At 33.2% G+C, this 24,166-nt stretch overlaps 1 protein-coding gene across 1 annotated transcript in view; it reads right to left on the reverse strand.

Moving 5' to 3' along the window:
- STXBP5L (syntaxin binding protein 5L) overlaps positions 1-24,166 on the reverse strand; it is a 288,793-nt gene that overhangs the window by 157,270 nt on the left and 107,357 nt on the right. The window contains exons 8-9 of the mRNA XM_031680678.2: positions 9,418-9,501; positions 4,272-4,395 (exon numbers count right to left, since the gene is read on the reverse strand). Of these exons, the coding sequence (XP_031536538.1) occupies positions 4,272-4,395; positions 9,418-9,501 (208 nt within the window). The remainder of the gene's footprint in view (positions 1-4,271; positions 4,396-9,417; positions 9,502-24,166) is intronic.

A 24,166-nucleotide genomic window follows, 5' to 3' on the forward strand; every position in this document is an offset into this window, starting at 1 on the left:
TTATACTTAGTGAAGTAAGCCAGACAGAGAATGACAAATACTATATATCACTTACATGTGGAATCTAAAAGATAGTACAAATGAATCTACATACAGAACAGAAATAGACTCATAGACATAGAAAACAAACTTATGGTTACCAAACAAGACAGCGGGGCAGGGACAAACAAATTAAGAATATGGGGTTAACAGATACAAACTACTACACATACAATAGAAAAGCAACAAGGATTGACTTTATAGCAGAGGGAATCAAATTTTCTTGTAATAACCAATAGTATAATATAATCTGAAAAATAATTGAATCACTATGTCAGTTTCACACCTGAAACTAACAAAATATTATAAATCAGCTATATGTCAATAAAAAAATACTTAGGACTATTTAAAGCAAAAATTCTAACATTGTATTTAGATGTTGTAAATACGATTACTATTGTATAAAGGACAGTGGGTAAAGGTAAATAAGCATATATATGGCTCTGAAATTTCTACATTTTATGTAAATTGTTACAATTAACTCTAATAGAATGTGGAAAATTAAGGAAATATATTGTAATTCCTAGAGCAACTGATTAAAAAGGATATGTAAAGATAAATTGCCTATATGTAAATTAAAACATAATTATAATAAAAACTTTCAAATAATCCAAAAGGAGGCAAAAAGGAAAGAAAAAAGGCACAAAAAAAAGATAGAACCAACAGAAAGCAAATAATAAACTAGTATACCTAAAGCTAATCTCATCAGTAACTATATTTAATATTAATGGACTAAGCATACCAACTAAATGAGATGACTGAATAAAGAAGCAAGACCCAACTATATGCTTTCTACAGGAGACATGATGGTTACCTAATAATAAAGCATCAAAATATATGAAACAACAAAGGACAGAATTAAAGTGAAAAGTAGACAACTCTATAATGAAGAAATTTTAATACTTCTCAGAAATTGATTACTAGTCAAACATCAGAGTTAAATCACAGAGGATCTGAAAAATATCAACCACGTTTAGCTGTTTAATTTTTAAATTATAAAAACAAAAATGAATAGAATTACAAGAAAAAATCATAATAATAGATATTTACTTAGATATTAGTAAATATATATATATATATAAATAGATAACTTACTTCTCTCAGAACTGAAAAATCAAGCAATAACAAAAACTTAGCAAAGATTTAAACAGTACAAAGTAAAAGCAACAATTTCAAGTTTGACCTTTGTGTAACAGGAAATGTATATTCTTCTCAAGGATACCTGGAACTTCATGGTAATTCATTGTGTATGTCTAATAACAAAGCAAATCTCAGTAAATTTTGTAGAACTAGTATCATCCCACATTCTCTGACTATAACTTAAAAAGCTATAACAAAAAACATTTTTAGAAATTAGGAAAGACATGTCTAAATAATTCATAGGTCTAAAGAGAATTAAAATAGGAGTTAAAAAATCTCTAATATTAATGAAAATTCCATATTATTAATGAAATCACATATTAAAAATTTTAAGATACAACTAAAATGGTAGAGAAAAAAATTTATTTTAGAAAATAAAAATAGCTGAAACAAAAAGGAACAAAATGAAAGGTAAATAGATATGACAATGGATACCTGTACTGTCAAAATCACAAGAACTATGTCACGGTGAGGCAGCAGGACTTTAATGTGAACTAAATGTTATAAGAAACATAGATACTGATGTTTTCAACAACGTGTGAACAAAACTTCATCTCTTTCAATAGGAAAACAGAATTATAAAAAATAATCCAAATAGATAAACATGGATATAGTAAAATATGTGAAAGTATCAAATATTAAATCAAATAAAACAGAACTTGTATAGAAGTTGACTGTTGAGAAGAATAAAAGGAAGTAAATAGGAACTAAGGAATAAATCACGTGACATACTTGCCAATAAAAGACACAGGATATTTTGAGGGGGAAGTAAGGGTACCCATCCTAGAAACAAATAATTAAACCTGAGTGGGATGTATAATAAACATGTCTCCAAGTTTTCCATAATGGAAATCTTTAAATAAAGCATCGTTAATCATTCATCTGTTGATAGGCACTTAGGTTGCTTCCATAACTTGGTTACTGTAAATAATGTCACTATGAATATTCAGGTGCATGTATCTTTTTGAATTAGTGTTTTCATTTCTTTAGATATGTACCCAGGAGTGGGATTGCTGGATCAAATGGTAGTTCTAGTTCTAGTTTTTGTTTTCCTTTTTTTCAGTGAAGGTACTAGGGGTTGAACCTAGGACCTCATACTTGCTAAGCATGCACTCTGCTACTGAGCTATTACCCACCCTCTATTTCTAGTTTTTTAAGGAACTTTCATACACCCTCCATAGTTGCTACACCAATCTACAATCCCACCAACAGTGTAGGAGAGTTCCCTTTTCTCCACTCCTCATCAATATTTGTTATTTGTAAACTTTTTAATGATACCATTTTGACAGGTGTGAGGTGATATCTCACTATGGTTTTGATTTGCATTTCCCTGATGATTAGTGATGTTGAGCATTTTTTAATGTGTTTGTTGGTCATCTGTATGTCTTCTTTGGAAAAAAAAGTCTGCTCAGGTCTTCTGCCCTTTTAAATTTGGATAGTTTGTGGTTTTTTTGATATTGAGTTGTGTGAGCTGTTTATATATTTTGGATAGTAACCCCTTATCATTTGCAAATATTTTCTCCCATTCAGTAGGTTGTCTCTCATTTTGTCATTGGTTTCCTTTGCTGTGTGAAAGCTTTTAAGTTTTAGGTCCCATTTGTTTATTTTTGCTTTTACTTATTTTGCCTTAAGAGATAGATCCAAAAAAAATTTCTGCAATTTACATCAGAGTGCTCTGCCTGTATTCTTTAAATGTTTATGGTATATACCCATGAATAGATGGATCAATAAAGAATATTACTCAGCCATATAAAAGAAATTCTGCCATTTGCAAAAACATGATTGGCCCAGAGAGTATTACACTAAGTTAAATAAGGCAAAGAAAGACAAATATTCTATGTTGGCACTTATGTAAAATCAGAAAAATAAAACAAACAAATGTATGTAAGAAAACAGAAACAGATTCACAGATACAGAGAAAAAACTAGCGGTTCCCAAAGGGAGATGGAAGGGGGAAAGGGCAAATTAGGGGTATGAGATTAAGAGATACAAACTATTATGTATAAAATAAATAAGCAATAAGGAATATTGTACAGCACAGAGAAATATACATATTATTTTATAACCTTAAATGGACTATAATCTATAAAAATATTGCATCACTATGTTGTACACCTGAAACTAATACAAATAGTATTAGTATATCAACTATACTTCAATTTAAATAAATAAATAAAACATCTCTAACTCTCTAAAAGTAAAATAATCTCTAAATAAAATATTAGGTTAAATGTTGCAATAATTTAACCATTTGCAGATGGAACATGCAACTGTGACACAAAAAATGGCAGACCAACCCAAGATGGAATAATTCCATCTTTTGATTTATGGGTCATCCATTATTAAAACATAACATTATTTTCTAAATGTGAAACTATAACAAAAAATTCCCAGAAATTATGAAATAGAATGTATTTGGTTAACCTCTACATTTTGACCTCTCTATTCTTACAAACAGCCAATGATATGAGATAAACACAGAAGTCAGATCATCACCATATCATGGAAAATACTATGGTCTCTGAATAAAAGATATTCACACATTTGAAATTTTATTCTACCCAGTTAGGAAGATAGATGAAACATAAATCTTAAATACCTCCTTTCAATGAGGAAGATAATAAGATAAATACAACCTATGATAAAAACCACAGTAGTCATGGAATCAAGTGGCAGAAACAGAAATAAATGGGAGAATTTAGAAAATAACAGACTCTAAAGAAGTATAGAAATCAGGTGTAAGAGTCAGATCTATATAGTACTGTTCTCTAACTAGCACCTTACCCTTTAAAATTGGTCAAATATTCTATATTATCTCCTCTGCTTCAAAAACATCAACCATCCCATTATTCAGTCTTTGGCTGGGAGAGTCTCTACATAGATATCACTTAACAATGTAGGAAAATCGATAGACAGGAAGAAGGGAACTATAGAAACTTTGGATCATAATGTGGGGATCTGAAGGAGGTATAAGGAGGTATTCAGAATCAGAAGCTATGCCCTGTTACCTCTTTCTCATGATAATGATACCAACTTTCTAATAAAGGCACCGCACCTCTAGAATTCATTTCTTTTGAAAGCATACATCTTACCATGTGGAATTGTAGTCTGGAAAGGACGACTTGGGCTTTTCAGGTTCCATAAAGTCAAGCTACCATCTGAATGGCTGCACATGAACTGTTTGCCCTCGTGATGCCAATCAATTGAATGAATAGCCTAATGAAATAACAATTAAAAACAAGTAGAGGAGAAAAAAGTTTATATGTTATATCATTCTACATTCCAAAGGAAAAATAAATTAACACAATTATTATAGCAATAACACTTAAAAAACATATGTAATTTTTCAGACCCAGATCATACTACCTTTGGCTTCAATCCTCTATATGCTTATAAAAGGCTACAAAAATTCATCTCCTGAGATAAAGGAAAGTTAAATAAATTTCAAAATTTAGTTAGATCCCAGACCTTTTTGTTGTAACTACTATCCTTCCTGTATCCTTTAATGTTTTTGAAAATTATTATATAGAAGTAAAAGCAAGGTTATCAGAAGATAATCTATGGTAAGATAGAGACCTAGTTCCACTTAAAGTAGCCAATTTAAAAAGTAATCTACCTAAAGTTACAATTTAAGGGCCTACCATGTTTCAGCCATTGGTAAATAGTTTATGTATACATTATCTCATTTAACCCTACAAAACAGGTATTATTTTTTCCGAATTACACATGGTGAAATAGGCCTAGAGAGATTGAGATACTTGCTCAGGTTACACCATTCAGAGCCAACATGTATCTAACTACAAAACCCATATTCTGAATCACTCAGCTATAGTAACTCTAATATATACCATTTAAATTGATTTAAAGCAAGAAGGGTTCAAAATGTTTATATTTACAGGCTTACTCTGTAGATGTGAATTATATAAAATTAAAAATAATCATTCCATTTTTCTAAATTATTTTATTTCTAGTGGTTGCACAATGTCTTATATAACATACTCAAAATATTAATGAATAAGTAATTAATTTTATCACATTATTTCTAAACTCTTGGTACTCCTTCAAAATTAATAAAGTATATATGGAGCTTGGGTAATGTGCACAATGAAAGAAACTCTAGTAGACATAAAAGCTGAACAGATGTATACAGCATGATCTTTTCCTTAAAGGAACTTAAACAACTGCAAGATAGGAAACACATATATTAATATTAACAATGCTTATTGTTTGGAATTTTTAATATTTAGTTTTTTAATCTATTATTTATAAAACCATTATATATATATTTATACTAAACATATATATACACAAAGATATATTTCTAAACAGTAAGTATTATTAGAGTTACAGATAATTGATGACTAGAGTAATCATTAGACATATCACAAAAAAAAGAGCATAAAAGGTATACCTTAAGATAAGTAAGATTTTATTAATTAGAAAAGATACCAAGACACACTGGACTTATGTTTTCTCTCATCCTGGTCTTTATTACTGGGCAGAAAAGACTTCATTATTGCCAGGGTTCAGTAGAGGCAGTGAGAGGAAAAAACACTTTTTGTCTTCTCCTCTATTCATTTCTTCCCATTTTTGTAGGTGACTCAAGGGAAATGTCACTTCTTGCCTCCTCTACATGTTAAGTTGAATGAACCTCAGTCAATTTAAAGTTCTCTCAGACTATTTTGCTACAAATGGTGGGGGCAGAGAAAGTACCCCAAGCCCTAATCCTTCTTTCCATCCCACTGAATTTCTGTGTACTGGAGAAGACAGAAGTAAAAATAATAGCTACAAGACAAAACCAAAATAAGTACTATAAAAGAAGTACACTTGTTGTACAGAAGAGTAGGCATGTAAAACCAACTTGTTATTAAAGAAGAGAATGTCAAATAGTCCACTACTGAGGAGATTGAAGAACTAGCATTTGAACTTACTTAATGGATAAATATTCAATTTCCATTTATTTGATTATACTCCACCCTTGTCTTTAAAAAGGACTGTAAGGGTTTACTGAAAAACTAAATATAATGTAAGTAATTAAAGAAGAATATTTTAAATGGCAAACAATGTAGAAAATAAAACACTAGTCAGTTTGGTGAACTCAGTGGCTGTGATTGAATTTCTTGTAAACAAAAAAGAGAAAGGAAACCCAGAAAGCTGGATAACAATCTGAAAAAACGAAAAACAGCAGTTACTCAAGGAATTAAAAGATTATCCTCATGTTGAGCTCTGAGAAATTTCTCTGTGAGAGATTATTTAAGAAATATTGATGCAATAAAATAAAAATTTCACAGCTAATGTGGAAGCAAAATTTCTATAGTTATTTTTGAAAATAATCTTGGGTTTACAAAACAAAACTGAAATCATCAATGGTTATTCATCAAGGGGCTAGTTAGACAGTTCAAATAGCTTAACAGTGGCTAAAGAACTAATAGAATTTTGATATACGTAAGAGTAAGGAAGAGAGTTCATGATAAGGAATTAGTAGGAGTAAAGGCATGGAGGTAGGAAATAAATGTTTAGGAGATAGTGAGTAATATGTCTGAAGTGTGAAGACTGTGTAGAAAGATGTAGTAAATTAAACACAAGGTAAAAGATAGCACCAGGGCCTTAAATCTCCTGTCAAGGAATAAGACTTTGTATTGTTGACAACTGGGAGCCATTCAAAGTTTCTAAGGTAGAGAATTACATGATCTATGTCTTACAATGATAACCTTGTTAGTGAAAGATATACTGAAAAGGTAAGATATCAGAAGAAATGTGCTTAGTTAAAAGGCTATCATAGACTTCTAGGCAAAAGATAACAATCTAAACTAAGACACTGAATGTGAGAATGAAAAGAGAGGAAATAAATGAGAGGCAATATAAAAATATAATCAAGAAGACTACAAAAGTGATTGTATGTAATATATGAAGAAGAAGAAAGGGTCAAACATGACTCTGAGGGTTCTAAGTTGAAATAATTAACCAAAACTTAGAAACTGGAAAAAAAGAAAAACCACTCCAGAAGCAGATTCAAGCCTTTAAATATGTTTGGTGCCAATGGGATATTCATCTGGACTTTTATATTGTTAAATATTTGGATCTAGATCTCATGAAAAAGGTAAGAGTTAAAGATATATGGATTTTAACCTTGTTAGCATAATACAGGTAACATTTTAAATGATGGAAGGGAATATGAATATAAATATAAATTGAAAGAAAAGTGAAAAGAGGGTGAAGAAATAGAATCCTGAAGAATATCTATAAAGAAAGCTGAGGAAAGAACCAGTGATGGGGAAAGGAGGGGTGAAAAATGAAGTGAAACAACACAAACAAGGGAAGAAACCATTTTAAGAAGGAAAGGCTAGTGTAAAGTTATAGTGAGGAACTCAAAAGACTAAGTAGTCACTGACCATTGGTGACTTATGAGAAACCATTTCAGTTAAGTATTATAGAAGATTTCAAAATATGAGCAGTCAAGTGCTGAGGAAAGCTTGAAAAGTTTGGTAGTAATATGAAGCATATAACCATCTTTATTAAAATAATAGGACACATAATTATACATTAAAGTTAAATGGATTATATATTTATATATACATATATATGTCCATATAATTCTAGGTATAAAGTAGGTGTAGTGTAGCATTCTATGGACTTAAACATTGTTAATCCTTATTTAAACATTTTATTGAAAAACTACTTTTACTTACTTTAAGGTGAGAAACAGTCCTTCCACATTTTAAAAAATATCATTTTAGCTTCTTATGAAACAACCTAGTTAAAACAATTTTCATTATCCCTATCAAACTCCTGACCATAGTTCATTTCCATTCATTCATAGTAACCAAATAATGATCTAAGCACAGTTCAGATGGAAATAATGTACTTAAATTCTCCCACTTTTTAAAGCCACAGGAAAACTAGCTGATTCAGCATTTTCCTCTGGATATCCTTTTTAGCTGCTCTACTCTAGTTACAACTGGCTAAATACGCAGATAGTATTTGGACTCTTATCTAGCTGCCAGCCTTGAGAAGGGAAGCAATCTCCCTCCTCATCTTTATATTGTATGTATTTAACAAAAGGCAAGCCCTAGCTTAGCTCCCTAGGACCTTCTTTTCTTATGATTTAAGCCCTGAGAGTTGATCATAAAAAGCATAATTGTGTACTTGCCAGAGTATTTTTCACCAATCATGACCAAATTACTCAGTTGCTATATCATTTACTTCTGAATTCTTTGTCACTATGACAATAATCTTGTATATCATAAAATTCTAGTTTGCCAGAACCACTAAGAAATGAATGGGGAGACGGGTTATGGGATAGCCAAAGGCTTATATCTTTAAGCACCAAAGCTTAAATTTTACTGTTATGAGGGGGTGGAAGGGAGCACACAAAGGAATTATTCTAAAGAAATGTGTTTTCCTTTTAAATTTCTTTTTCTATTAACCTCAGTGTTGTCCTAAATTCTTTGGCATTCTTCCCATTTAAGCCTGGGTAATGTTCAACAGTGATTTTTGACCTGTACTTTCCTCCTATCTCTCAGTACTCTCATTTGAAAAATTTAATTGAGAGCTGAAATGATCACCTTTATTTCGACAGCTTCAAGAGGTGATTCGCCTCTGTCACCGTTTGCCCCTAGCTTTACTCTCTTCACATTAGCCTCTTCTTAAGGAGGAAATAATTAATGGCCTAGAATCAATCTTTGAACAACTGAAGTATCAATAAGAGATTGTTCTTTGATAAGAGTCCATTGCTCTCCTTAAATAAAAGCCCAAACTGTCAATTATGTACAATAAAACTTACTTCAAGATCTGACTCTTAAGTATTACTTTTTTAAAAATCACCTTTATTTCAAGAATGCAAGTAGTAGAAGATAAGGTCTTTCAAACTGACTACTTAAATGTTCTGCCACAGGAAAACAATTTTCTAAGCAAGATGTGAATAGTGTCTTTAGAGACCTTAAGGACATAGAGGTAAGACATAAACATGGAACCCAAAGGAAAGAAAAAGATAGGTAATAAGCACCAATGTATGTAAGATGCCCAAGAAGATTTTAAAATAGTCAGTCAAGGCAGAATTTCCACTCAGGAAACCCAGAGTTAGAACTTGTACAAATACCAACAGGCAGCATGAGGCACTGGATCAGAACCAGGCAGTTTTTCAGTGATAAAAATAATGGTAACACACAAAGTTTAAAAGTAGAAACCAGGCAAAAAGTTACAATATTCTTTTCAAAAATTTCAGTAGAAATCACTTACCTCATCATAATAAACTCTCAATTCTGCTTTTTTTGATTTCAAGTCCCAGAATACTACAGTACCATTTTCATAACCTATTAGCAGCTGGAAAATATTAAAATAATCATTTTTATATTTTTAACATTAATTTAACTTGCTCCAAATAAAGATTAATGTTACTACAATAAAGTAAAATCATATTACATAATACAACTCTATTTAGAATACCAATTTTTCCAAACCTGAATACAGATTTTCTACTTTGAAAAAATTGACAAATGAACATTACTTCAGTAAAAACATTTACCAATGATATCTAGCTCATTCCAAAGAGAAATTGAGGAAACATGTAAGTATATATAATGTAACATAAAAATAAGGAAATTGGAACAAAAGAAAAACAGTATAGAAAATGAAGATAAAATAAAGGATGAAATGCAGTAAGTTTAATAAAAATATATATGCCATTCAGTCCTACATACTTAAAATATGTGGCCACAATTTTGGCTTCAAATTTCTGTCAAATCCTATCTCTTTGACTTATGTCAGTATTTTAAATCAGTGATTTATGAGCTCTCAGAAGTTCACAAGGGTACTCTAGAGATTTGTATTATTAAAAATAGTTGATATTATTTATAAATCAATAAACAATTAACAAAATATGTTCTTCATTTCAAAATAAAAGTATTTGAGAAGAAATAATTATTTGATGATCAAGACTCAGACATTCAGCTAAATACTGCTAGCTGTGCTAATGATTTTTACTATGATTCTGAGTTATTATTTATAGTTATATTTTGTCATATTTAACCTACTATTGGTTAAAAGAACAGAAAGATAAAAATAGACCAATGTTCAAATAATGATAATATTTCCCATGAATTTGCCTGATATGCCAGAAAGATGATTTTCTTGAAATACAGTAGTAGTATTTTCTGATGAAAATTCTTATACTGTTAGTAAAGATGTTTCAATAACTCCAAAAAAAGGTGGTTAAAAGTGGAAAATATTAGTTATAAGTTGCTCCTATATAGCATCCTGAGACCCACTCATTTGCCTAGAAATTTTATAACAGCACAAAAAAACAACAAAAATAAACTGGGTAGTAGTTTTAACAGGAAATAAAATTTCAAATATCAGGTCATGAAAGCAATGTACATTATTTTTGAAAGTACAGAATATATTTAAATGTTTTATTATTAAACCACAAATTTTAAAATTGATTTGACAAAAAAAAATTGAGCTTTTTTTACGTACTAAATTAAAATAAAGTAAATGGCATTATGGCTTCTAGAATTCAAAGTCAAAATTAATATAAATAAAGAATATTTCTTAAAATAAAATTTATATAAAGTTATATATACTGTACTTAGATGCATATTAACTTCAACTCTTTTTATATATGAGAAAATGATAAATAACAAAACTAAATCCTATGGGGTGTGTGAGAAAAAATTTCTATAAGTGTACAGAAAGGAGATTTTTAAGTTTAAAATGTGTGAAAATATGACCTGTTCAAGAAAATGAATAATATAACCTTTCAGAATTTGAGCCTAAAGATGTAATGAAATAATATTCTAAAATGCTATATTTTTATAGTAAATATCTGAAAGATACAAGTTATTTTGTTTATAAAATATTACAAGCAATAGCCTCAGTGAATCACAAAATATAACGTAATGAATCTAAAATATAATAAATTAATGAGATAACTATATAAAATTATGATATGGGATATATCAAAATACATTAGAATCACTTAGAGAACTAAGAAAAACAGCCCTTGTTATCCAGGAGACACCACACAAAATCACTCTGTGACCACGATGAATCAAGACAAAAATATCACTCTGTAATCATGCCTGATCACATCAAAACATGAACATTATCCAAGTCACAAATACATATCATTCAGTTTTAAAAATATATCTCTCCCAATGTTAAGAATAGAAAGGCAAAGAAGTAGATGATTTCCTCACTACATATCATCAGGACCTGGAACAGTTTCTGAAAAAAGTAGGTACCTGAAAAAATATCTGTTAAATTAATTAGTAAATGCCAAATAATCAAAATCATAGATAATATATATTCCCTAATAAACATGAAATAAAATTAGAAGCCATTGACAAAAATATTTTGGAAACTAAAAAATGTATTTTAAAGTAATTAGGATCAAAGAAGAAATTATAATGAAAAGTATGACATAGAACAAAAGTGCCATATTGAACCTTGTAGGACACAGATAAGTCCTCATCAAGAGGGAAATTATTTTTATAAATACAGGCATACCTTGGAGATATTGTGGGTTTGGTTCCAGACCACCTCAATAAAGTGTAATATCACACTAAAGTAAGTCACACAAGTTTTACTGGTTTCCCAGTGCATATAGACTTTTACACTGTAATCTATTAAATATACAATAGCATTACTTCTGAAAAAAAAAGTACATACCTTAATTTAAAAATATATTATAGCTAAAAAGTGCTATATCATCTGATCCTTCAGTTAGTCATAATATTTTTTGCAATAGTAACATCAAAGATCACTAGACAGAGGTGGGATCGAGATGGAAGAGTAGGAAGACCCTGAGCTCAGCTCCTCCCGTTAATATACCAAAACTACAGCTATATACAGACAACTCTCAGAACAACTCAAAGACTAGCAAAACAGCTTTCCTATAATTAAGGATATAAAGAAAAAAAACACACACACACAGAGATGGGTACAAGGGTGAAAGAAGCACACCTGTTCAGGACCCACACCCAGGTAGGCGACCAAAAAGAGGAAGGGGATTTACAAACTCAGAGGTCCTCCCAAAGAACAAGGCATTAGAGCCCCACATTAGGCCCCCAGCCAGCACTGAGAAGATAATGCCCCTTAAATGGTTTTGAAAACCAGTGGGGCTTATGACTGGGAGAGCCAGAGGGTTGTAGCAAACTGAGACTCCACACTTAAAGGCAAGCACGTAAACTCACTCACTTGAGTCTAGGTGCAGAGGCAGCAAACTAAAAATTGCTTGGTGCTCTAGCCAGCCAGCAAAGGCCACCCAGCACAACTCACAGCCTGCTCCCAGCTCTGGCTCTAACCCCACAGCTGTGTAATGGCACCCAGCACACCCATGGAGAAGCCCTGGCTCACACCAGGCTCCATTACTAGCTCCTCCAGCTTCAAGCCACCCCTGCCAAGGTAACAGCCCTACACAACCTGGGAGAAGCTCAAAACAACACCAGACCCCACCTCTAGCCTTTCTAGCTACAGCCCTCTCCTCCCAAGGCAGTGTCCCTCAGGGCACTCTAGGAGAAGACCAGCCCATGCCAGACTCTGACTCTAGCAACCTCAACCTGGCCAAGATAGTGGCTCCAGTATAATCCAGGAAAAGCCCCCGTCAATGCTCACTTCAGCTCCAGTCCTCCTCACCAAAGCCACCAGACATACAAAGTCTGCAAAGGGATACTTCTATCCAATGACACACTTTCCAGACCAGATGAGTTAAATGTTCTGCCTAATTCATAAAGGCAAACACAGAAAATCAAACAAAATAAGAAGACAGAGAGGAAGACAAAGGAATATGTTCCAAATGAAATAACAAGATGAATTCCCAGAAAATAACCCTAATGAAATGAAGATAAGTACTTTACATAATAAGGAGTTCAAAGAAAGGTCATAAAAATGCTTATCAAACTCACGAGAATAAAGAATCACAGTGAGAGCTTCAACAAAAAGTTTGAAAATATTAAAAAAGACCCAAGCAGAGATGAGGACAATAACTGAAATGAAAAATACATTCGAGAGAATAAACAGCAGATTAGGTGATACAGAAGAATTAATAAGTGACCTGGAGAATAGAATTCTGGTATCACCTAATCAGAACAGCAAAAAGAGAACCAAAAATTTAATAGGATAGTTTAGGGGCATCTGAAACAACATCAAGCATGTAATATTCACATTATAGGATTCAGTCCCAGGAAGAGAAAAGGTAAAGTGGCAGAAAACATATTTGATGAAATAATGGTTGGCAAATTCCCTATGCTGGAAAGGAAACAGATATCCAGATCCAGGAATCATAGAGAGTCCTAAAAAGATGAACTCAAAGAGATCCATACATCTCATAAGTAAAATGGCAAAAGTTAAAAATAAAGAAAGTATTTTTAGGAAAGAAAGAGAAAAACAGAGTCACATAAAAGGGAAAGGCTATCAGCTGATTATTCAGCAGAAACTTTGTAGGCCAGAAGGGAGTGGCATGATATATTTAAAGCACTGAAAGGGAGAAACCCAAACCAAGGACACTCTACTTAGCAAAGCTATCACTCAGAATTAAAGGAGAGTAAAAGGGTTCCCAAGAGTTCCCAAGCAAAAACTAAGAGTTTGTCACCACTAAGCAGATCCCATAAGAAATGTTAAATGGTCTTCTTTAAGCATAAAAAAATCATAACAAGAAATGAGAAAATATATGAAGAAACTAAATTTAATTCATATAGGGAAATAGTAAAGGCAGTGGATCAACCACTTAAAAAGCTAGTATAAAGGTTAGATGGCAAAAGTCATAAAATCAATTATAACTACAATGAGCAGTTAATACACAAAAAGATGTAAAATATAATGTCAAAAACATGAAACATTTCAAAATTGTAGAATAGATAAACAAGATTACACTGTATAGCACAGGGAAATATACACAAAATGTTATGATAAATCACAGAGAAAAAAATGTGACAATGAGTGTGTATATGTCCATGAATGTCTGAAAAATTGTGCTGAACACTGGAATTTGACACAACACTGTAAAATGATTATGAATCAATAAAAAAATGTAAAAAAAAACATGAAACATGGTGGAGGAGTAAAAAAATGTAGAATTTTAAGAATATGTTTGAACTAAAATAACTATAAATTTAAAACAAATTATCTATCTATCTATCTTTCTCCCTCCCTCCCTCCCTATCTCCTGGTAACCACAAACCAAAAGCCTACAACAGATACATAAATAACAGAGAAAGAGAGGAACACAAGCATAATGCTAAAGAAAATCATCAAACCACAAGGGAAGAGACAAAGAAGAAAAGAATAGAGAACTAAAAAAAAATCAGAAAACATGCAACAAAATGGCAATAACTACATGCTTATCATTAATCACTTCAAGTGTAAATGAACTAAATGCCCCAATTAAAAAGCAAAATGTGGTTGAAGGGATAAAAAACAAGACCCATCTATATGCTGCCTACAAGAGACTCACTTTAGACCTAAAGACACACACAGATTGAAAGTAAAATGATGGAAAGATATTCTATGCAAAGAGAAACAAAAAGAAAGCTGGGGTAGCACAATTCACATCAAACAAAATAGACTTTAAACCAAAGACTGTAACAAAAGATAAAGAAGGGTATTATATAATGATAAGGTCAATCCAGAAAGAGGCAATAACATTCATAAACATATATGCACCTAACATAGGAACAACTAAATATATGAATCAAATATTAACAGACATAAAAGGAGAAATTGACAGCAATAAAGTATAAGTAGAGGATTCTAATACCCCATTTACAACAATGAAAAAATCACCCAGGCAGCAAATCAATAAGAAAACACTGGCCTTCAATGATACTTTAAGCAGTTGGACCTAATAGATATTTACAGAGCATTCCATCCCAAAACTATAGAATACACGTACTTTTCAAGTGTAACATTCTCCAGGATAGATCTCATCCTAGGCCACAAAACAAATCCCAATAAATTTAAGAAGAGTAAAATCATATCAAGTATCTTTTGTGACCAAGTTGATATGAAACTAGGTATCAATTACAGGATGAAAGGTGGAAAAGACACAGACAGATGAAGACTAATCAACATGCTGCTAAAAAAAAAAAAAAACAACCCAGTGAGTCAAAGAAGAAATCAAAGAGAAAATAAAAAATATCTTGAGATGAATGAAGGTTTCAGTAGAGAAGGTGGCTGGATGTGCAGCATGGCCCTCAGCCTGTTTATATCTGGGTTGAACTGCATCAATGATACGGGGTATGGGGTATCATCTTTCTTCTTTCTTCTTCTTCTTTCTTCTTCTTCTTCTTCCTTCTTCATTCTTCTTCCTTCTTCGTTCTCCTTTCTTCTTCATTCTTCTTTCTTCTTCATTCTTCTCCTTCTTCTCCTTCTTCTTCTTGTTTGTTTGTTTGTTTTGGGGGAGGTAATTAGGTTTATTTATTTATTCTTGGGAGGAGGTGCTGGGGATTGAACCCAGGACCTCATACATCTTAAGCATGCTCTACTGCTTGAGCTATAGCCTCCCCAACCCAAGCTGAATGAAAATAGAAACACAAGTTTTCAAAAGCTATGGTATGCAGCAAATGCACTTCTAAGACAGAAATTTATAGTAGCACAGGCTTACTTCAAGAAACAAGAAAAATATCAAACAACCTAACTAGAAACCCAAAGTAATTAAAAAAGAAAACAAAGTCGAAAGTTAGTAGAAGTAAGGAAGTAATAAAGATCAGGGGAGAAATCAATGAAATAGAGACAAAAAATAGAAAAAAAGTCAATGAAACTAACAATTTGTTTTTTAAAAGATAAAGAAAATTGATAACCTTTAGACAGACTCTTGAAGAAAAAAGAGGGACCAAATAAATACAATAAAAATGAACAATAAGTTATAAAAGATATCACAGAAATATAATCATAAGAGAATACTACAAACATTTGTAATCAAACTGGACAACCTAGAAGAAATGGACAAACTCCTAGAAATGTACAACATCCCAACACTAAATCAGGAAAAAAATAGAAAATATGAACAGACCAATTACTAGTAATGAAACTTAGTCAGAAACTAAAAAATTCCCAACAAACAAAAGTCCAGAATCAGATGGCTTCACAGGGGAACTCTACCCAACATTTAAAGAAGCATAATACCTATCCTTCTCAAAATCTTCCAAAAAACTGAAGAGAAGGGAACACTACCAAAATCATTCTTTGAGGCCAGCACTACAGTGAAAACAGAGCCAGACAAGGACATTATAAAAAAGGAAATTGTAGGCCAATAAATCTGATAAATATAGATGCAAAAATCGTAAACAAAATATTAGCAAACATTCAATAATATATAAAAAGGATCATATGCCATGACCAAATATGATTTATTCCAAGGATATAAGTTTGGTATAGTATCTGCAAATCACTGTGATACACCACATACACAAAATGAAGGGTAAAAATCACAAGATCTGCACAATAGGTGCAGAAAAAGCATTTGAAAAATTCAACATACATGATGATAAAAACTCTCCTCAAAGTCAATATACAGGGAATATATCTCAACATAATAGAGGCCATTTGTGACAAAACCACAGCTAATATCATACTCAATGGTAAAAAGCTGAAAGCTTTTCCTCTAAGATTAGGAACAAGACAAGAATGCCCACTCTTATTCAAAAGAGTATTGGAAGTCCTAGCCACAGCAATCATAGAAGAAAAAGAAATATCATCCAGGTTGGAAGGGAAGAAGTAAAACTGTCACTATTTGCAGATGACATGATACTTTCTATAAAAAATCCCTAAAAACTCCACCCAAAACTATTGGAACTAATGATTTAAACAAAATTAATATACATAAATCTGCATTTCTATACATTAAAAGTGAACTATCAAAAAGAGAAAGCAAGAAAACAATCCCACTTAAAACTGCATCAAAAAGAATAAAACACTTAGGAACAAACTTAACGGAGGCGAAAGGCCTATACTCTGAAAACTGTATGACATTAATTAAAAAAAAAACAAAACTGAAGACAACATAAAATCATAAAGATATTCCATGTTCATGGACTGGAAGAATTAATGAATTGTAAAAAGTCTGTACTACCCAAAGCAAACTACATAGTCAATGCAATCCTTATCAAAATATCCATGCAATATGCACAGAACTAAAAAAAAAAATCCTAAAATTTGAATGAAGCCACAAAAACATAGCCAGCTTAAGAAAGGAGAACAAAGCTGGATGTTTCACACTCCCTGACTTCAATCTATACTAGAAAGCTGAAGCAATCAAAACAGTATAACACTGCACAAAAACAGACACATAGATCAATGAAACAAAATAGAAAGCCCAGAAATAAATTCATGCATATACAGTCAATTAATCAAAGACAAAGAAGGCGAGAATATACAATGGGGAAAAGACAGTTTCTTCATGTAAGTAGCTGTGGGAAAACTGGACAGCTACATGTAAATGAAACTAGACCATTTTATCACAACATATACAAAAATAGACTTTAAATGAACAAAAGACTTAAATGTAAGACCCTGAAACCACAAAACTCCTGAAAGAAAACATAGGCAGTATGCTCTTTGTAATCAGTCTTAGAAATATTTTTTTTGGATCTGCTTCCTCAGGCAAGAACAACAAAAGCAAAAATAAGCACATGAAACCACATCAAATTAAAAATGTTTGCACAGCAAAGGAAACCATCACCAAAATGAAAAGACAACTTATGGAATGGGAGAAAATATTTGCAAATGATGCAACTGACAAGGGGTTAATGCCCAAAATATGTAAAGAACTCATACTATTCAATGTCAAACTAGCAAACTATTCCATTAAAAATGGCATTTTTTCCAAAGAAGACATAGAGATTGTCGACAGGCACATGAAAAGATGCACAGCAACACTAACCATCAGGGAAATACAAATCAAAACCACAATGAAATATAACCTCAAATTTGTCAAAATGGCTATCATCAAAAAGACAAATAACTAACAAGCGTTGGTGAGGATGTAAAGAAAAGGAAACTCTTGTGCACTTTTGGTGGGAATATACATTGGTACAGCCACTATGGAAAACAGTAGAGAGGTTCCTGAAAAAATTAAAACTTGAACTGCCATATGATCCAGCAATTCTATGTCTGGGTACTTATCTGAGAAAAATAAAAACACTAAATCACAAAGATATATGCACCCCAATGTTCATCGCAGTGTTATATACCATAGTCAAGATATGAAGCAACCTAGGTGTCCATCAACAGATAAATGGATAAAGAAAATGTGGTGTACACACACACACACACAGAGGAATATTTCTCAGCCCTAAAAAAGGAATGAAAGTTCTGGTCAAGATGGTGGAGTAGTAGGACCATGAGCTTCTCTCTCCTCAAGACTACAACAAAACCACAAATGATTACTAAACAACCATCAAAAAATAAAAGACTGGCATCTAATAAAAAAGATCCTTTTCAACTGGAAACATAAAGAGGGAAGGAAGGTAGGATGGCTGTGCTCACAATATATTTGGGCCCCAAATCCCCTAGGTGGGCAACTCATAAGCTGAAGAATAATTAAGTTGCAGAGACCCTTCCACAGGAGTGAGAGTTTTGAGCCCCACATCAGGTTTCCCAGTCCAGGGTTCCAGCACTAGGAAAAGTCTCCAGAATATCTGATTCTGAAAGCAAGGAGGGCTTAACTCCAGGAGTCCCACAGGACTGGTAGAAGCAGAAACTTCACTCTCTTGGGAAGCACACACAGAATTTTGCACTCACCAGGTCCAAGGGCAGAGGTAGTGACTTCATAGGAAACTAGGCCAGACCTGCCTGCTGGTTTTAGAAGGTCTCCTGGGGAGGTAGGAGGTACCTGTGGCTCACCCTGGGGACATAAAAGCTGGTGGTGGACATTCAGGGAGTATTCATCTACATGAATATCTTCCTGGAAGCTGATGTCTTGCTTGGATCCTTAGTACCAAGACCTAGCCCCAACCAACACCTTGTAGACTTAAGTGCTGGGAAGTCTCAGGCCACACAACATACAGGGTGGGAACAAAGCCCCACCCATCAACAGACTTCCAGAGTCCACAGCCTCCTCTAATCATGCCCCTAGCCATAGCCTTATGCACCAAAGGGCCAGGACCAAGCTCCACCCAGCAGTGGGCAGGTATTCCTCCTGCCAGGAAATCTGCATAAGCCTCTGGTCCAGCCTCAGCCACCAAGGGGCAGATAACGGAAATAAGAAAACACCAACCCCAAGGTTTGTGGAAGGAATCCACCAGTAGGCCAGACTCCACTCAGGGACTGGCTGGATCTTGGCCCTTGGATACCAAGAGAGGAGTGTACTGCTAGGACACATAGGATGTGCCCAGTAGAGGTCCACTTCTCCAAAGTTGAGAAGCGTAAGTAACCTACCTAAAAATACAAACAGAAAGTTAGACAATATGAGGTGGCAGAGGACTATCTTCCAGGCCAAGGCACAAGTTAAAATCCCAGAAGAAGAAATAAGTGATGAGGAGATAGGCAATCTATCCAAGAAACAGTTTAGAGTAATGATGGTGAAAATGTTCAGAGAACACAGGAGGAGTACAGATACAAAGAGGGAAATTTTTAGCAAAGAATTAGAAAATATAAAGAATGACCAGAGTTGAAGAATACAATTATTGATATGAATAACAGACAAGAAGGAACCAAGAATAGACTAAATGAGGCAGAAGAACGGATCAGTGAGCTAGAAGATAAATTAGTGAAAATCACTACCAAGGAACAGAAAAAAGAAAAAAGAATGAAAAGAAATGAGGATAGTTTAAGAGAACTCTAGGACAATACGAAGCACACTGATATTTGCAGTATAGGGGTCCCAGAAAGAGAAGAGAGAGAGAAAGGAACTGAGAAAACAGACAAAATTTTCCCTAACTTGGGAGAGGAAACAGTCACCCAAGTCCAGAAAGTGCAGAGAGTTCCGCACAGGATCAACCCAAAGAGGAACACACCAAGGCACATAGTAATCAAATTGACAAAAATTAAGAATAAGGAGAAATTATTAAAATCAGCAAGAGAAAAGAAACAAATAATATACAAGGGAACTCCCATAAGGTTATCAGCTGATTTTTCAGCAGAAACTCTACAGGCCAGAAGGGACTGGCATGGTATATTTAAAGTGATGAAAGGGAAAATTTACAACGAAGAATACTCTATCCAACAAGACTCTTGTTCAGATTTGATGGAGAAATGAAAACCATCACAGATAAACAAAAACTAAAACAATTCAGCACCACCAAACCAGCTTTACAACAAATGTTAAAGGAACTTCTATAGTCATCAAACCACAAGAAAAGAGAACAAAAAGAAGAGGGAAGAAAAAAACCCTACAAAATAAACCCAAAACAATTAACAAAATGGCAATAAGGACATATGAATTGATAATTATCTTAAAGGTAAATGGATTAAATGCTCCAATCAAAAGACACAGACTGGCTGAATGGACACAAAAACAGATCCATATATATGCTGTCTACAAGAGACCCACTTCAGATTTAGAGACATGCAGTCTGACAGTGAAGGGATGGAAAAAAAAAAATCCATGCAAATGGAAACCTAAGAAAGCTGGAATAGCAATACTTCCATCAGACAAAATATATTTTAAAATAAAGACTGTTACAAAGGACAAAGGATACTACATAATGCTCATGGGATCAATCCAAGAAGAAGACATATCAATTGTAAATATATATGCACCCAACATAGGAGCACTTCAATATATAAGGCAACTGTTAGTAGACATAAAAGGAGAAATTGACAATAACACAATAATAGTGGGGGACCTTAACACCCCACTTACATCAATGGACTGATCATCCAGACAGAAAACCAAAAAGGAAATACAGGCCCTAAATGACACATTAGACCAGATGGACTTAATTGATTTCTATAGAGCATTACATCCAACAGCAACAGAATACACATTCTTCTCAAGTGCACATGGAACATTCTGAAGAATCGACCACATGCTGGCCCACAAAGCAAGCCTCAGTAAATTTAAGAAAATTGAAATTGTACCAAGCATATTTTCTGACCACAATGATATGAGGTTAGAAATCAACTAAAAGAAAAAAACTGCAAAAACTGCAAACATGTGGAGGATAAACAATATGCCACTAAACAACCAACAGATCACTGAAGAAATAAGAGAAAAGCAAAAATACGTTGAGAAAAATTAAAAAAAAAAACACACACAATGATCTAAAACCTCTGGGATGCAGCAAAAGCAGTTCTAAGAGGAAAGTTTATAGCAATACAAGCCTACCTCAGGAAATAAGAAAAATCTCAAACAAGCTAAACTTACACCTAAAGCAGCTAGAGAAAGAACAAACAAAACCCAAAGTTAGTGGAAGAAAAGAAATCATAAAGACCAGAGCAAAAATAAATGAAACAGATACTGAAAAAACAAAAGATCAATGAAACTGAAAGCTGGTTCTTTGAAAAGATAAACAAAATTGATAAGCCTTAGTCAGACTCATCAAGAAAAAAAGGGAAAGGGCCCAAATTAATAAAATCAGAAGTGAAAAAGTAGAAGTCACAACTGACACCACAGAAATACAAGGGATCATAAGAGGTTACTATGAGCAAATAATGCCAACAAAAAGACAACCTAGAAGGAATGAAAAATTACTTAGAAAGGTACAAATTGCCAAGAATGAGTCAGAAAGAAATAGAAAATATGAACAGATCTGAAATTGAATCATTAAGTTTAAAACTCCCAACAAACAGAAGTCCAGGACCAGATGGCATCACAGGCGAATTCTACCAAACATTTAGAGAAGAGTTAACATCTATTCTTCTGAAGCTATTCCAAAAAATTGCAGAGGAAGGAATACTTTTGAACTCATTCTATGAGGTCACCAACACCCTGATACCAAAACCAGACAAAGACATCACAAAAAAAGAAAATTACAGGCCAGTATCACTTATGAATATAAATGCAAAAATCCTCAACAAAAAACTAGCAAACTGAATCCAACAATGCATTAAAAGGATCATAAGCCATGATCAAGTGGGATTTATCCCAGGGATGCAAGGATTTTTCAATATCTGCAAATCAATGTGATACACCACATTAACAAACTGAAGAATAAAAACCATATGATCATCTCAATAAATGCAGGAAAAAAAAACTTGTGATAAAATTCAACACCCATTTATGATGAAAACTCTCCAGAAAATGGGCATAGATGGAACATATCTCAACATAATAAAGGCCATATATGACAAACCCACAGCTAACATCATACTTAATGGTGAAAATCTAAAAGAATTTCCTCTAAGATCAGGAACAAGACAAGAATGCCCACTCTCACCACATTTATACAACATAGTTTTAGAAGTCCTAGCCATAGCAATCCGGGAAGAAAAAGAAGTAAAGGGAATCCAAATTGGAAAAGAAGTAAAACTGTCATTGTTCACTGATGACAGGATATTATACATAGAAAACCCTAAATAAGCAACCAGAAAACTACTAGAGCTCATCAATGAATTTGGTAAAGTTGCAGGATACAAAATTAATATATAGACATCAGCTGCATATCTATACACTAACAATGAAATAGCAGAAAAAGAAATTAAGGAAATAATTTCATTTACCATCACATCAAAAAGAATAAAATACCTAGGAATAAATTTACCCAAGGAAGCAAAGGATCTGTACTCCAAAAACTGTAAGACACTGATGAAAGGAATTGAAGACGACATAAGCAGATGGAAAGCTATACCATGCTCTTGGATTGGAAGAATCAATGTTGTTAAAATGGCCATACTACCCAAGGCAATATGCAGATTCAGTGCAATCCCTATCGAATTACCAATGACATTTTTCTCAGAGCTGGAACAAAAAAAATGTTAAAATTTGTATGGAAACACAAAAGACCCCAAAAGAGTTTTGAAAAAGGAGAACAGAGCGGGGGGAATCATGATCCTGACTTCAGACTATAGTACAAAGCTACAGTAATCAAAACAGTGTGGTAGTGGCAAAAACCCAGACACACAAATCAATGGAACAGGATACAAAGTCTAGAAAGAAACCCACACATTTATGGTCAATTAATCTATGACAAAGGAGGCAAGAATACACAATGGAAAAAAGACAGTCTCTTCCATAAGTGGTGCTGGGGAAACTGAACAGCTACCTGTAAAAGACTGAAATTAGAACATTCTCTAACACCATATACAAAAATAAACTCAAAATGGATTAAAAACCTAAATGTAATTAAGACCAGATACTATAAAACTCCTAGAGGAAAACATAGGCAGAACGTTCTTTGACATAAATCACAGAAACATTTTTTTCACAGAAACAAATGGGATCTAATTAAACTTAAAAGCTCTTGCACAGCTAAGGATACCTTCAACAAAACAAAAAGACAACCTACAGAGTGAGAGAAAATATTTGCAAATGATGCGACCAACAAGGGACTAATTTCCAAAATATACAAACAGCTCATACAGATTAATATCAAGAAAACAAGCAACCCAACCCAAAATGGATTAGGAAGACCTAAATAGACATTTCTCCAAAGAAGACATCCAGATGGCCAATAAGCACATGAAAAGATGCTCAACATCACCAACTGTTAGAGAAATGCAAATCAAAACTACAATGAGGTATCACCTCACACCCATCAGAATGGCCATCAAAAAACTACAATGAGATAGCACTTCACACCAGTCAGAATGGCCAAAATTAAAAAGTCCACAAATGATAAATGCTGGACAGGGTGTGGATAAAAAGGAATCCTCCTACACTGTTGGTAGAAATGTAAATTGGTGCAGGCACTATGGAGGATGGTATGAGGATTCCTCAAAAAACTAAAAATAGACTTGCTATACGATCCAGCAATCCCCCTCCTGGGCATATATCCAGAGACAAATATAATTCAAAAAGACATATATACCCCAATGTTCATAGCAGCACTATTTACAATAGCCAAGATATGGAAGCAACCCCTATGCCCACAAACAGATAAAGAGATAAAAA

The sequence above is a fragment of the Vicugna pacos genome, chromosome 1 (assembly GCF_048564905.1).
Source record: "Vicugna pacos chromosome 1, VicPac4, whole genome shotgun sequence".
Classification (NCBI taxonomy): domain Eukaryota; kingdom Metazoa; phylum Chordata; class Mammalia; order Artiodactyla; family Camelidae; genus Vicugna; species Vicugna pacos.